Raw genomic sequence first — 16,072 nt, 5'->3', positions numbered from 1 at the left:
CTCTTTGAAGCGAGGCGCTCAGGCCTCGCCTCGCCTCACCCGAACTCTTAGGCGAGCACCTATTGAAATCACTGGGGTATGGAATCACTGTTATTGAACTCTGGCAACAGGATGTCCCTTGCTCGCTAGCCCTAAGAGGCTTTGTAAGGAGAGCTACTATTTACATGTTTCAATAGCATCACTCTGTAATCGCATGAGGTACAAACTAAGATGCTTGTGCTTGCTCTGCAAGCATGATTAAAGCCCTAAATCACTATGCTTCTTAAGGTGATATTGGTGTCCTATACTTCACATCTTGCCTATAGGAAAAGAAAAATAGTCAGGTAATAGCTGTATGTTTGAAAAGCTCATGAGTTTTCAATGTCAAGCAAGGTTTAAGGTCTAATGGTAAAATGCCAATCATGGGTTAGTGTTGTGTTAGCATGGGCAGGGAAGAGATCTATCATTCAGGTCCAATATTGTTGGGGTGGGGTTACTGGTCCCTTGCCAATATTTAGGAGGGGAATTGACGTGTGCTGCTGTCAGGTCATGCATGCAATTTCTGGTACATTATGTCTTATACGACAACGATCTAGCCTTCTTGGTACTGAAATTAGTACCCGTCTTAACTATGCTTGTATTTTTATAGCATAATTTACTTCCTTATACCTGTAATTTTGCTTGGAAGCAATACCTACCCACCAAAATAGACTACCCTTTTGGAATCAGTTCTTGTTTACTATGGATTGGAGTTGATCACATCAGAGACAAGACTCTGACAAGTGGCTGCATTTCAATTTCATGCATTTGGCATATATATATATATATATATATATATATATATATATATATATATATAATTTCTTTGACAATGCTTAACTTTATAAAGTTTAAACATAATCTGATGGATTTCCTTCTTGCATTTTGTTGGATAATTTCAATTGTTATAGTTATTTGCCAACTGCTACTATAGGCCTTTTTTTGTCTAATAGATGTTTAATTTCTTTCTCTACCACCTAAGAATTTATTTCTTTAACCTTTTTATTTTTCTTAATCACAATGCATCTTCTTTAATGTTGTCAATGTTGTGATGCTTAGGGAGGCAATTTTGTGAAAGATGATGCGTGGCATGCTCTTATAGTTGCAATAAGTAATGCACCTGATCTTCAAGGATATTCTGTGAGGTCACTGTACAAGGCATTCCAAACATCATCTGAACAGGTAAAGACTACTATGTCGATGTTGAGGCTTTATAACATTTGGGTTTGTCTTTTATTTTTTATAGTTGTCATGAATTTGTTTTCAGGTAAGTTTAGTACGAGTAACAGTATGGTGCATAGGAGAATATGGCGAGATGCTGGTTAATAATGTTGGGGTGTTGGAAGTTGAGGAACCAATGACTGTAAGTGCACAATTTTTCCTTTCCCTTTTTGTTTACTAACAACCATGATGTTTCTCCTGTTACTTAGCTTGTAATTTATCAAGTTGTTGATTTATTATCTTCCATTATTCTAAGACATGGTTGGTGTTATTGACACTCCTATTCGAGCCAAGCAAACTTAGAGATGCATTTCTGAACTTCCACAATTTTGTCTTTCGCTTGTGCTTGTATATTTTTGTTTTCATTTCATCTGTTAGGTAATTGAGGATTTTTTATGTGCTGCTTTTCTCAATGTTCTAGCTGTCCCATCATTATTTGACTTTCTAACTTAAAGAGTCATTACACAAATTTTAAGCTAGTAGTCTATCAGGTTTCTTGTTGGGAAATGGTCTAATGTTGTCTGATAAGTAGAACTGTGTATTTGCATTTAGGTTCTAATATTTGCCCAAATATGACTAGCATTTCTTTGTGTCAGCCTTTTCATGGATAGCCAACATAATGAAGTGTGATAAATTTTGGTTCGTAGTTTCTACATTCAAAATCAAGGATGCAATTGATTTGAAGTTTAGATGCTTGTTAGCACTTTGCGCATATTCTAGCCACAGACTTATGCGAATAGGTATTGCCAATTTAGAATGCAGCATAGTGAATGGGCCTTCAGTTCCTCCTGACATATATATACTATTCTTTTACTGTCATCATGTTCCTTGGTATCTTTAATCTTCTATAGACTCTGCAGATTCTTCTGTTTGGTAATATCCACCCTTGCCTTGTTGATCAAACACCCAAGAAAATGAATTTACTTTTTAGTTTCATTACTATATTGCCTTCTTTCTAATCCTTGTGTAGGCACCAACTGCTTGATATATTATTGCAGGTGACAGAATCTGATGCTGTGGATGTTTTGGAGGCCTGTTTAACACGTTATTCATCAGATATTGCAACCCGATCAATGTCCTTGATTGCTCTCCTGAAGCTTTCATCGCGATTTCCACCAACCTCAGAGTATGTTCTTCATTTGGTATATTTTCATTTGCCACATTCACAAGCTTGAGTTCTTTTATGTGCATTACAAGTCAGAATATATGTTGTGGTATCTGGTAGATTTAACAGCTTCATTACAGAATTGGTCACCTGCATCTTTTTTTTATTTATTTAGATGGTCTTTACAACCTTCTTATTTCTAGAAATTTCCAAACTAATCATTTGAATTCTGTGGATCCTATTTACATATCTGTAGCTTTGTGTTAAGTATATACGTATTATAACTCTCTTATGAGTTTAACATTGCATCAATCAGTTCATCAGGTTATGGATTTTTTTTTCCCCTACTCTTTTTCTTTTTCTGGTTGTTCAGAATGAAATCATGTTCATCCTGTAACTTATTTGTGAAAATGCATATAATCCACTAAATTACATATGCATTTAGAAACATTTGTTTTCGGGTAACAAATTCCCAATTTTTGGTTGTTTGGTTTACAAAAGCACACTTGAAAGTCCTTGGTGGACTTCTTATATTATCCAGCCTGTTCTGGGTGGTCAAATGTATTCCCATATATCTTTGTCAACTAAAAAATATTAAACAACTCTTTTGTAGACTTCAATGTTTGTGAATTGTTTTATTCCTTGATTTTCATTTTTGTAAATTAAGTGTCTTTTTATTTGATGTTAGGGATCATCACTTTCTTTTGGAAAAAATATATTTTATACCAATGGTTTGCTATTTTGGATATCAGATCGTACTGGCCCGTGGATGGACCAGTATGGGACTGATATGTGCCAACTGCACCAACACACGATATGTCGACATGGCTTTGGTATGCTTTTTTAGGGTTTTGGCCATCTGAAACCCTAAAAATCTCATATTTTATGGGTTTTCCTACTTAATAAGGTGAAGTTCACATAATTTACGTGGTTTAAGACTGTAAAAACGATATATATGAATTGAAACGTGCAACAGAAAGTGAAGAGTCATCTAAGCAATTATGCATAACAAATGGTTGTATAAGAACATATATCTGTTTGTCGTTATTCTATAGTCGGTGGGTTGGAATCCTCAATGTGATGGTACTGTAGATCAATATGATACATATGCAAAAACCCAAGTTTGAAACTGCTGCCGTGAGATCTAATAGTGAAATAGTTTTGGTGATTTTGGGAGCAATTTCGAATAATACCGCCCGGTACGTACCGGTCCGTCAGTTTACCGGTACACGGATCGCCCGTTACCGGACAGAACGATATATATATATATATATATATATATAAGAGGCAACGTCGCGTCACCTCGGCGACGTCGCCCTGCGTGGGAGAAGGAAAATGCGATGTCGCCTTTTGTAATATATATATATATATATATATATATATATATATATATATATATATATATATATATATATATATACCGAACGGTATACCGCTCTGTAACGGACAAACTTCTAAACAAGATGTTGGATATAATGCTTATGTTTGTCCGTTGTCTTTTGGCATGTTCATGCCTTGTACAGCAGGTAGAGGGGCGGCCGAGCATAATTTAGCACGCAGGCTAAATAGTCCCATGTTAGTTAGGTTGGTGGCCTCTTTAGGCTTGTAAATAAAGGTTGTGTCATGTGGACACGTGCGAGAGCTTTTCGGTCTGTAATGGACCATTTTACCCTTTGTTGTGCCACTATTCAGAGCTTGTAAAGTCTGTTTGTAATTTGCATTGTCTATGAAGTGTTTTTCGGACATGTTTGCTTGTGGATCCCGATTGAGGCGTTCTCTTTAACCCGTTCCCTCTTTTGTTGGTCCTAAGGGACAATGGGAGGCTTCGGGGAGGCTGACCTTTGCGGACGGACGCGCGAGGGTGCCGCACGCCTTAGGCAAAACCAGCTAAGGTCGTGACAGTATGGTATCAGAGCGGGACAAGCACTCATAGAAACACTTGACATGCAAACGTGGGGGACCTAGCGGGGCTGCGTTGAGGGCAGTCAGCACATGCGCGACCGTTTGAGGGAAAACGGGCATGGAGATGTAGGGAAAAGAGTCGCTCAGAGGAGCGGGCATCTAACATTGGCATTCAGAGGAATGGCCAACCCTTCGCGCAAAAGGCACCACGAGAACAGGCAAGGTTGGAAGAATGCGGAGCGTACAAAGGTTGGGATGGCTGAGTTTGAGCTACGGCTCAACGTTGACAACTATACTTGATGGTGCTCTAGGCAAGCGAGTCGCTTGGCAAAAATGAGACCATGCAAGGTGGAATGAGTTGCTCAACGACCAAAAGAGTTATGCAAAGCCCACAGAGGTGAGGGGAATTGCTAACTCGAAGAATTTGGTACTCATGCATGGGCTTGTATGCGGACGATGGAATGTTCGTGGCCATCCCAAGGCGACCGAAACTCGGCGCCATGGAGCATTGAAACTTTCTCTTCGGCATGTGAAGGATACGTCTGTCGGAGGCTGAAGTGTGCAACGAGTTCAGCATGTTGCTAGGCCTTGAGGGGTGCAGCGGGGGCTGTATTGACATGAAGTCGCAATCTAGCAAGTGCATTTGCAGGAGGCAAAACAGTGCACAGTTTGTTCAGCAGTTCGGAGTAGTCCAAGGGGATGGTGGTCTCCAAAACGAAGAGAGATATTGCTCCAACGGGATAGTTATCCAGGAGGGATAAGTCTCGGCTCTCCAGAGGGAGAATCATGTGACATGGACCTCACATGTTGAGGAGGAGTACCTCAACAAACAACAACTCCACGAAGCTCGATGGACTGAGTAAGCGGCGAGGAGTCGTCGCATGATCTCGCTTGAGAAAATGCATTGGTGGATGCATTGCGAGATCAAGTGGGGGAGCGACCTAAAGCAACTTATGAAGGTACACTTGGAGTCGATGTGGAGATCGGACTCAAAGGAGGGCTGACCCGTGAAATGGTGGGTGCGAGAGCCACCATCGACTAAATGCAAAAACGAGGAGCGGAGCAACTTGGGTGTAACTTGGCGAAGTACCCAAGCCGCATGAAGGGAGCCAGCATAGAAGTTGGAACATGGAGCAGAGGCACAGTGCTTTTCTTAGACAGAGGTCAAGGACATGAACTCTTGCAGAGGCAAGAGTAGGATCATGTTGTTCCATTGGTCCTTCATTCTGACGGAGCAGACTCATCTTGCATGGTGCCAAAGACGAAGGGAGCTTCGGGACACATGCACCTTATCTCGGAGAAGCATTTGATGGAGAAACTAAGGCGACTCAATTTGCGGAGGCAAAGTTGGGTTCAGAAGGCCTTAGCACGGGGCGAGAGGACGCAGAGACGGATACTCTTGAAGAATATGCCACAGTGTTGCCATTCGAGTTGCTATGAAGGAAGCGGTCCGCAGCGGAGATTGTGCTGGTAGGGGCAGAGGCCCAGGATCCAGACAATGGTGCACAGATTACAGTGAAGTCGGTGGACTTCGAGAGCTACTAGGCGATGGACTGTCCTAGAGCGGTGCTTCATCTAGGTGTGACCCAGGAGTGGGTGGATGAAGGTCGATTGCCAGAGGAGCGAACAAAATCGAAGGTGGAAGGGACCCTGCGATGTATTGGCAGAGGCCACACATGGAGGGTTCACAATTCGAGTTTATTCCACAAGGATTAGAATGCAATGAAGATGTCACCAGGAGGCGAAATGGTGCAGCGGATCGTGGTGGAACAGTTCGTGGCAATGCGATACACACAATCTGTCCCGTGAGGGATGAGATCATATGGAGGTATGATCGGGAGCTACTGGGAGCTCCGCTTTGGTGAACAACACGACGGCAAGAAGGGCTATGGATTCAAGGAGTGAAGGCCATGGTACCGCAGAGGCGGGTCTTCCGGGCGTGCACCGAATTTTGCATCGGATGAAAACCTTGGTTATCAGCATATGGGGGTTGGGTTCCACCAAGGGAAAAGTTCGAATGCAAGTACCAGTGAGTTCCATGGGAGAGACTTGATCATGCAGAGGTATGATCGAAGCAGCTGGAGAGTTGGACTTCTCCATAGCTCATATTCGCTTAAGGGAGCCCGACAAGTCAGAGGACAAGGTCGAGTAAGCGAACGTTGCTACCAAGGAAGCTAAGGAGAACAGAATCGGTGCAAACTCTACAACGTGATGGCAGAGGCCATGCATGGGAGTTGCAGTCTGTCTTTCCATCGACCAAACGGACTGCTTGGAGAACACAGAGGTGTTGAAGCAGGGGGTCGAAAGGGGCGAGGAAGCGACGACGAGTCCAGAGGGACTTAGCTACCCAAAAAAATCAAGCATCAGTTAGAATGGAGGTGGACTCAGAGGAGTGCCACGGAGACATCTCTACTGATTGTGAAGAAAAGGGATGCAGATGCGAGGCGACGGATAGTAGGGCCATGGGCATGGCAGCGCCATGGTACCGCAGAGGCGGGACTTCCGTGCAAGTCATTGATCCCTTGCTCTCACGGAGGGAGAGCACTTGGTCGTGAAAGGGGCCGAGGAGGTGGAGCATGCAGAGGCAATCTCCAAGTACCGAGACAAGGCTGAAGGGCAGAGGCCAAGAAACTTCGTAAGACCGGTGTCAACAAGTTTCTCATCAAGATAGCCGTAAGTGAAGGACTTCGGGTCATGCAAGAGTGCACAACCAAGGAACGAAGCAGGCAGTACGCGGTGCTGTACCTTTGCTACTCAGTGGAGTAGGCGGCAGGGTTGATGGAGAAGACGGTACAATCCCATAGGCGACCTCATCTATCAGAGAATTACTCCGAGTTGGGGTGAAAACTTCCTGCATTCCAGAAGTTCAATGGCATTGAGAAGGTGAATCACAGTAGCTAACTCAACGCAAGGAGTGCAAACACTTCAAGTGCTTCAGAAGTGTGAGCAAAGAGCAGGCGAAGGCCAGTAACCAGCTTGATGCATGAAGTACAACCTCGAGGAGGCGGGCGAAGTCAAGTAACCTTTGCCTGCTCAATTCTTAAGAGAATGGGCGAAACCGAGTACCACAGTTCTCTTATCTATCCAGCAGAGGAGCTATGCATAAGTTCAAAGACCCTTCGAAGACAATGGAAGACAATAGTTGTCAAATCCTCACCAACGGTGATCAGTGCTACTGAGAGTAGTTTGTCCGCTTCATTTCCCAACGAAATGCCAATCGAAAGCGGAAGTGATGCGAACCTACTTGGATGTGACAACTAACTAAAAGAAGAGTTAATGAGCAGATTTTGTGGAGGAAGGACCCAAAGCTTCAGAAGTTTGCGAGACGATGCTCGTTAAAGCTCCAACAAGCATCCACCCAGTTCAAGCAGCATTAGGAATTTTTAAGAGACTGGCGCAGTAAGGATGGTCTTTTCCTTCATTTGGCGGATCCGCAGGAATCAACAAGGATCAACACAACTCAACCAACCCCACACCAGAGTCAGAGTCATTGGTGAGTTGAAGCAGCATGGCGGATCAAAGGTTCGACTACTCAGAAACAGCAGCGGAGAGCAGCGGGGAGCCAGGAGGCGCATTGCAGCTGGAGCAGAAGATTGAAGACTCAGCAAAGGCGAAGAGTTGCAATGTTCACAAAGGCTTCGACGAGGACGTCGAAGGGATAAGTGGGGGAGAATGTAACGGACAAACTTCTAAACAAGATGTTGGATGTAATGCTTATGTCTGTCCGTTGTCTTTTGGCATGTTCATGCCTTGTACAGCAGGTAGAGGGGCGGCCGAAGGCTAAATAGTCCCATGTTAGTTGGGTTGGTGGCCTCTTTAGGCTTGTAAATAAAGGTTGTGTCATGTGGACACGTGCGAGAGCTTTTCGGTCTGTAATGGACCATTTTACCCTTTGTTGTGCCACTATTCAGAGCTTGTAAAGTCTGTTTGTAATTTGCATTATCTATGAAGTGTTTTTCGGACATGTTTGCTTGTGGATCCCGATTGAGGCGTTCTCTTTAACCCGTTCTCTCTTTTGTTGGTCCTAAGGGACAATGGGAGGCTTCGGGGAGGCTGACCTTTGCGGACGGACGCGCGAGGGTGCCGCACGCCTTAGGCAAAACCAGCTAAGGTCGTGACAGCTCGGTATACAGTTTCGTACCGTACCGAACAAACGTCGAAACTCCGGTACGGTATGAAATTGCATACCTTGTTTGGGAGTTCATTTTTCAAGTCCAAACTAACAGAATCTTTAAGGAATTCTGTATTATTTTTTAAGCTCATTTTCTTAGTCCAAACTAAGCAGAATATTTGAGGAATTCTCTGCACCTATCAAGACACCTAAGAAAGTCCATCTGCTGTATGTGTCAGACAGTCTCAGGTGGAAAATTTAAAAGTTTGGTCATAACGTTTCATGCATACTGTTTTGGACTTCCAGTTCTTGGTCTAGTTTTATGCAGTCACATATATCATGCATACGAAGTAATTGCTTGAATATGACAAATTATATCTATGTAAAAACATGCCAATTAAAAGAAATAATTTTGTATTGTTATGCTTGTTTCGTTTCTGAGTCTAAAAAATCTCTCTTCTATTCTGAATGTCAGTGCACATCTTTAAATTTTCCTATCCCATTATTCTTTGCTACATATTCTCAAAGTTCTATTTTATCTTGTGAGGCTTTTTACATGTCTGTTTGTTTTCTCCAACTATTAACAATAGTGTTTACCTGTATCACTACTCAAGGAATTTTTTGTCTGTATCATTGAGTCAGGAAAAGATTAGTTGTCAGTGGATATCTCTTTCCTCTCACAATTTTTTATATGCTCCTAATCATTGAAATGAATCTATCTGCAACAACTCGTTGTTGTTGTATCTACATTATGATGTTATAGGATTTCTGGTCTTAACCTTATTCTCAATCAATTGTTCAGGAGGATAAAAGAGATTATTACAGTGCATAAAGGAAGTGTGGCACTTGAATTGCAACAAAGAGCAATTGAATTCAACTCTATAATCCAGAGACATCAAAACATAAAGTAAGCAATTAGTTTAGTACAAGTACGATTTCACATAAAATCTTATACTTTAATTTTCAGAATAATTGATGCATATGCAGATCTTCTTTGGTTGAACGAATGCCTGTTCTGGATGAGTCGGCTTATATTGGGAAGAGAACTAGCTCTTCACAAGCAAACATTGTAGCTGATAAATCTAGCCAACCATCTTCAACTGCAACTACACTTAAATTTCCAAATGGTGTCGCGAAACCACCTGCTGCTCCCTTGGTTGATTTACTTGATCTCAGTGCTGATGATACATCAGTTCCTTCTTCAACCTCTAATGATTTTCTGCATGATTTGTTGGGCATTGGCTTGACAAACTCACCATCCTCAGGTTTTAATATTTTTCTTTCATATATAATATTCGTACTTCTATATACATTTTTTACATGTTTAGGTTGAGTTCCTATTTGTGTTTGCATAAAATAATCTGATTTACGATTGCATGTATTAGTTTGAGTTGTTCTTTGCATCAATTAATTTGATCGTCTTTTGTTATGTGTTGATGAAGGTGTCAGTCCAATATTTTTAATTCTAAGTAGCAGTAAAGTTCACCTTTGCAAGCGACAGAATAATTCAGAGTTTCAAACAACCAAATTTGAGAAGTTACCATACTAAGTATATGCTATATAATTAGTATATTTTCTACCTTTCATATGTTGAAAAAAGCATTCCAAAGTCAACATTCATCAATAATAGCTAAATGCCAAAGGCCAAAACCACCAGCGACTCATGGGATCAGTGCTAAACAGTGTGTTATGCAGTTTGTAACAGTTGTGAATCACTCATATTTCTTGTAAATTATTGAATCAAGTGGCAACCTTTGCTTTTGCTGCAAAGGCAGGTGTGGGGACCTTTGGACCCCTCAGTATCGAGGCTGTGGTTGGCAAAAGTTCCCATTTGCCAGCACTTCAGTATGTAGACCCTGTGGCTTAAACAGACATGAGACTAACAAGAATCTCTTCTTTCTATGTTACATATATCTGGGTGCAAAGTGTGAATAGCTATGGTCTTTGCTTCGCTAACATAATTTCTTTGTGACAAGTCAGTTGAACACTGAAGCATGGATATAGATATAAATACGAAGACAAGATGTTACAGATATCAGATAAGTACGATATGATATGGATTAAATAATGCAATACTATTAGTTAAAGGTTTGCAATGCTGTATATGTCAATTATGTTATATATGGCATAGCTTGAAGTAATCACACACTTTTTATATGAGGCAAGCAAGGTGCTAAATACTGATCCATAGTATTAGTTTTGGCAACTTGTTGAATTAGTATGGTACAAGATGCCAACTGGAGAATTGAACTGTACCATCATTTTTCAATGAAAAATAATACAATGGTGGAATACAAAGTGATACTCAGTTGTATAGTTTGTTAACAGAGTATGATCGGACCGGTGAATGCCGGTTGGCACACACCATTCTGACAGTAAGTTAGATTGTGGATACATGTAATTATTCATCTTTTTTATCGATAATCAATCAAAAAATCCATATATCAGGATATATTTAAATATTCTGACAAATATGTGATGTGTTTGTTAGCATGCATTTATGCCAGTTACATATTAAAAGTACCTTTTGTGTCTTTCAACTTTGATTATTTTGATTAATTTGGAGGAATATTGATTGGATGCTTTTCTTGTATATCAAGGCATTGCTCCATCGGGGGGTACAGATATTCTTATGGATCTATTATCTATTGGAACACCTGTTCAGAATGATACAGCACCTAAAGTTGTCTCCTCCAACCAAGGTAACAGTTGACTTAAGTTCTCAAATACTGAATCATATGAGGTATTTGTCCTCAGCTTTATATTTTTAGGCTCTAAAATAATATTATATTTTAGGATTTGCACCAACAACCAAGCCTGTTCCTACCACCATCCAAGTAATGGATTTGTTGGATGGTTTACCATCAAATGGATCTCTTCCAGGTAAATTTGCTTGATTATTAGTGTTGTTGATAGAGCAGTAAAAATTATGGTGAGGTTACATTTGTGCTTGAACAGGGTCTCAAACTCCAGTTTATCCATCTATCACTGCTTTCGAGAGCAGCACCTTGAAGATCATGTTCAGCTTCACAAAGCAGCCTGAAAAACCACATGTTAACAAAATCCATGCTACATTTGTGAATTTGTCATCTGATGCTTATACAGATTTTGTTTTTCAAGCAGCTGTCCCGAAGGTACTTCAACATATTAACTGGATGTGTCTTTTTGGAGCATTATCATGTTTACTTTCTTTTAGGTTTTTCCTTCTTTTCATTTTAAAAATGCATTCCTTGCAAACAATAATTTATCAGATGTGTCATTGTGGTGGTGTCTGAAACAGTAAACATTCTTAGACATGTTAATTCTCTATACAAAACACTTGTCCCGCTTAAGATCTGTTTTTTTTCTCACCTAAGATTTTCACCAGTTGTCATTTGGAAATTCTTGAGCTAACAAAAAAATGTTGTTAAAGGTATACCACTTGCTTGGATAGTGTTGCTCTCACTTAGTCATGATATATCCTTATACTCTTCGGGTAGGTTCATTGCTGATATGTACATGGAAATATGTAACTTTTCACCATTCTGTATATAAGGATAACAATGATCACTGTATAATAATATTTGAGATATGAAATCACATATTAGGTGAAAATTTGGTAAGCTTGTTTAAGTTTCGTTGGATCTATGTAGGAACATAATGTAGTACTGCATATATTATGCTATAGTTGTATTTCATGAATGTTTTAATTTCGGTTATGTTTGTGCTTTTCATCTATAATTGCCTTTAGTAGGTTTTCATAATATTCATTGGACATGGATGGGCTAGCAGTTTCTGAACTGTCAATTTTTTACTGTAGATTCATGATAGCTGACATTTATGTACTATGCAGTTTGTCCAGTTACATTTAGACCCAGCCATCAGCAATCAACTTCCGGCCAGTGGCAATGGGACAATCACACAAACTTTAACTGTTACTAATAGCCAGCATGGACAGGTATATGAGATCCAGATGTTGTAAAGCTTTCTTATTGTGGATCATTGTTAGTTCCATACTTCATGAGAGTTAAATTTTCCGATGACATCACTCATGTAAGGTGTAATTCTAGATTAAGCAAGCTGCAAAGTCAACATGAGAGCCATGATATATTCATGTTCAAATTTAAGGATACATGAGGTGATAGATAACCTGAAAGCTAAAAGAATAAATCAAAGTGACATGTAGATAAATTGTTATAACCTATGAACTCAAATAATTCATGCATATACTTAAGTTGATCTGAAACTAAAAAGGAACCCAAGTATATTATTTGTTGGATTCATTTAGCTTTCTGAACTTCTGATGTCATAATGCATCATAATCAACATTGTGCAATTCTTGTTTGAAACTTTGCTACTTGGTAAGTCAAGAGTAACAGTCAACAATGTATTGGTAGGATCAAATGATGTTCTGAATCACTTTCTTAGCAACATTTTGGTGGGATCTTTTCTGATGTAAAACTGGATATGTCATTGTTAATTTGTTTTCTTCTGTCATTTCAGAAAGCCCTGGCGATGCGAGTAAGGATGGTATACAAAGTCAACAACCAAGAGAAATCAGAACAAGGACAAATCGACAATTTCCCTCCTGGGTTATGAGTATTCAAACTACTTTGCCACAAGAATTTACCTTCGCTTCAAAGGGAAACATTACCTACTCGATCTCTTTATATGTTCTTAAACAATAGAGGGAAATTTTGATCATTGATTCAAATGTATTGTATAGTTCATTGGCAATTAAATAACAGTGTCAAGTTCCAGTACCCTTGGGCCCTTTTACACCATGCATTTGGATTAGATGTGTTCCGAACTTGTTCGCTCTCCCTGTTAGGGAGGCGGTTGTAATGAAACCTGAGATAGGGGTTGTACAAATATTTGTCAGAGTTATCTATTTACCGTCGTATGCTGTTCTTGATGTACTGTGTTAATGGAGGTTAGATTTTGACATCAATTGGAGAACATGCGATGCACCACACTGTAATCCACCTTAGTGCAGTATCTTATATCCGTGGCCATCTTGGTAATCATGAGATGTGGATTGCATGCGATGGACAACCTTATCAAAGCTCCTCTCTCTCTCTCTCTCTCGCAGCCGTCGAATCCGATCCCTTGGTCGATGGATGGAATCAATAGATCGTCGATCGATGCTCCTCTACTGCTTAAGCCAGATCGGATTGGATCATCCATGGAGTCCGCGGATATTACCCTGGAGCCGGTCGACGATCCCGATTTGTTCGGCCCCTGCCGCTGCTGCAACTGGGTCGCCTGGCCCGCGCCCCCGCTACCCTTCCCCCAACCCCTCCTCCGCCGAAACGTGGGCTGTGATGAAGGTGCAGGAGTGGCGGGAGATGGTTGCCGGACCGCAGTGGAAGACCGTCATCCGACGCTTCAACCGCGACCGGCACCACCACGGCGGCGGGGATGGGGGAGGATGGGGTCGGCGAGCTCCCAATACGATCCCCTGAGCTACGCCCTGAACTTCGACGAAGGCCACGGGCAGGAACTTCACGAGCTCCTGCGACTCCTCAGCCAAGTTCGCCGCCCCGCCAGCGTCCACCAAGTCGTCCGTGGACCTGGGCGGCCGCGACGCGCCGTCCCGACTGCCTTCTCCTCCGTCACCACGGCCGGCCTACGAGGAGTAGTTGGAAACAGGTTGGTCTGCGCACGTTAGCGATAGGCTCTATTTCTTGTCCTTTTTCTCAATTGCAGGAAAAGAGCATTTAAACGTCGTCTTCTTGATTGACGGATATTATGAGCTGTTGATTTGCTGTATAAATTGTCCGCGAAGAGTAGCTGTAGAGATCGTGCAATGCAATGGCATTTTTCTACTTTCCTATGACATGGGATCTTGATGCAATACATATATATGGTATGAATGCTCGAATTCACTTGCATAGGTAATATATATGTACAATGTAGGAGCAACAAGGCACAAACATGAATTGATTGGGTCACCATTGAATGAGGAAAAAGAAAGGTAGGTTTAAAACCATGTCATGAACCCTTCCACTCTTTTGGGGCCTCATGTCCCCTCACTAAACTGTCATTTGTGTTTACTCACATTGGAGTAGTAGGAAATGGAGGTGCTGCTGCTGCTCCAATCACCACCCAACTCCATGCTCCTCCCATTACCATACTCCTCTCTCTCCCATCTCCTCCTTGACCACACTCTTCAACCAAGCAAGGCGTTTGACATGGTATGAACTATAATTTGCTGCAGTAACCCGATGAGGACGTTGGTGTTGGAGGTTTTATCTAAGGCTGCTTTAGAAGTAGAGCTTCGATGGTGGGTACAAGATCAATGGTGTGCCAGTGATGCAGATGCCAATAGGTGTGGTAGGAGGACGAGCCAGGAATGCTCTCAATGACGTTGAATTTCTTGCGGAGAAGAACCACAAAGGTCAGATCCTCCATCACCTTCATTGATATTATTGACATAATGCAGATTTAATTTCAGAAAAAAAAAAAAAAAGAAAGATGATGTTCGACCTACATGATTTCAACTCTTTCATGCATTATTTATTCATGCACGTATGCACATGCTCATGAGATTGTGTTGTAGAAAGTAGGCTGATTAATTTAATTAGGATAGATCGAACAGTTCATTATAATGTTCGACTGCCATCTCCTGGGTGAGATGTGGGTCAGGAACTTCTTCAGACACCTTTTCATACTCGATGTAGTATTTAACCAGGCTGCTGTCACCTCTGGCTTCCACCTTTAGGGTGGTCTTGAAGGTCTTGTAGAAGCTCACGATCTCACCATCGGTGATATCGGCATCGTCGAGCTCCTCAGCCACCTGCTTTGCAAACGTGATCAGTGGAACTCCTGTCAAAAAGGCATGCATGTCAACAATTGATGGATCTCTTCTGATCTGCCATCGATGGATCTCCACAAGAAAGATGAAGGGTTAGATAAGTGAAGGGACTGATGTGCTCACCTTGGGCATATTTCAGGAGCCGGATGGTGCCAACACTGTTGCCATCACCTTCAATGATCCGAATGCTCTTGTGATGGGGAGGGAAGATCCTGGGGATTAGCTTCGTGGAGGCATGAATGGCTGTCCAGAACTTGTCTGGGGAGGACTTCACCTCCACTCCCACTTCAACCATGGAGGCCATCTATGGCATGCCCTAGCAGCTAATAAGCTTGATGAAGAGGGAGAAAAGACTGAACTGAACCAGAGAGAGGCACTCGAATTTGGCACACAAGTGATTCCTGTACAAAAATAGAGTAACCGTGAATTCGGTTTCTCATCTTAGCTGAAAGGTTTTCAAGAGGCTTATAGTTTACGTAGAAAAATGAAAACAATTATTTGGAATCACCGATCACACACCATTGGAGGATGCATTGACCCATGTAGTACGGTAGTCATCATCGGTGCCTGCAACCTTTCTGCGCTTTGAAAACTTTTAGGGTGGTCAATAACATTAGCAGATGATTGGATCCAATCTGAGATAAATGGCTTCGCTTCCTCCTTTTGTGAGGGATGCAATTAGAGCTGATATAGTTTCATTAATTGAGTAATGAATGGTGATCTTTTTCTTCTTTCTCAAAGAAAAAAGAAAAAAAAAAAATCTGTCATCTGTTGTCTTCCTCATAGATTGAGGTAAAAAAGGAAGACATCATCTTTATATCTAGATAAGCATGTCTAATAGGAATCGAATGATTCAGTTTTGTTGCAACTACAAACATGTTTTTTTTTTTTCTGTTTCCAAAAAAAATCTATTAACATC

At 41.3% G+C, this 16,072-nt stretch overlaps 2 protein-coding genes across 2 annotated transcripts in view; one reads left to right on the top strand and one right to left on the bottom strand.

Annotated features, from left to right (window-relative positions):
• LOC135623236 (AP-1 complex subunit gamma-2-like) overlaps window positions 1-13,251 on the top strand; it is a 31,645-nt gene extending 18,394 nt beyond the window's left edge. Inside the window, exons 10-19 of the mRNA XM_065125979.1 lie at window positions 1,078-1,200; window positions 1,286-1,381; window positions 2,238-2,365; window positions 9,160-9,264; window positions 9,345-9,622; window positions 10,958-11,059; window positions 11,154-11,240; window positions 11,316-11,491; window positions 12,190-12,294; window positions 12,840-13,251. Coding sequence (XP_064982051.1) covers window positions 1,078-1,200; window positions 1,286-1,381; window positions 2,238-2,365; window positions 9,160-9,264; window positions 9,345-9,622; window positions 10,958-11,059; window positions 11,154-11,240; window positions 11,316-11,491; window positions 12,190-12,294; window positions 12,840-12,935 — 1,296 coding nt within the window. The 3' untranslated portion in view covers window positions 12,936-13,251. The remainder of the gene's footprint in view (window positions 1-1,077; window positions 1,201-1,285; window positions 1,382-2,237; window positions 2,366-9,159; window positions 9,265-9,344; window positions 9,623-10,957; window positions 11,060-11,153; window positions 11,241-11,315; window positions 11,492-12,189; window positions 12,295-12,839) is intronic.
• A 1,305-nt stretch (window positions 13,252-14,556) lies between these two features.
• LOC135623237 (MLP-like protein 423) lies at window positions 14,557-15,457 on the bottom strand. The gene is made up of 2 exons (XM_065125980.1): window positions 15,277-15,457; window positions 14,557-15,164 (listed from the first exon to the last, which is right to left on the bottom strand). Exons 1-2 carry the CDS (start codon window positions 15,455-15,457, stop codon window positions 14,920-14,922), a joined length of 426 nt encoding a protein of 141 aa, XP_064982052.1. The 3' UTR covers window positions 14,557-14,919.
• Window positions 15,458-16,072: the final 615 nt, after the last annotated feature.

The sequence above is a fragment of the Musa acuminata genome, chromosome BXJ2-9, assembly GCF_036884655.1.
Source record: "Musa acuminata AAA Group cultivar baxijiao chromosome BXJ2-9, Cavendish_Baxijiao_AAA, whole genome shotgun sequence".
Taxonomy (NCBI): Eukaryota; Viridiplantae; Streptophyta; class Magnoliopsida; order Zingiberales; family Musaceae; genus Musa; species Musa acuminata.
This window is presented reverse-complemented; position numbering and strand designations above follow the sequence as displayed.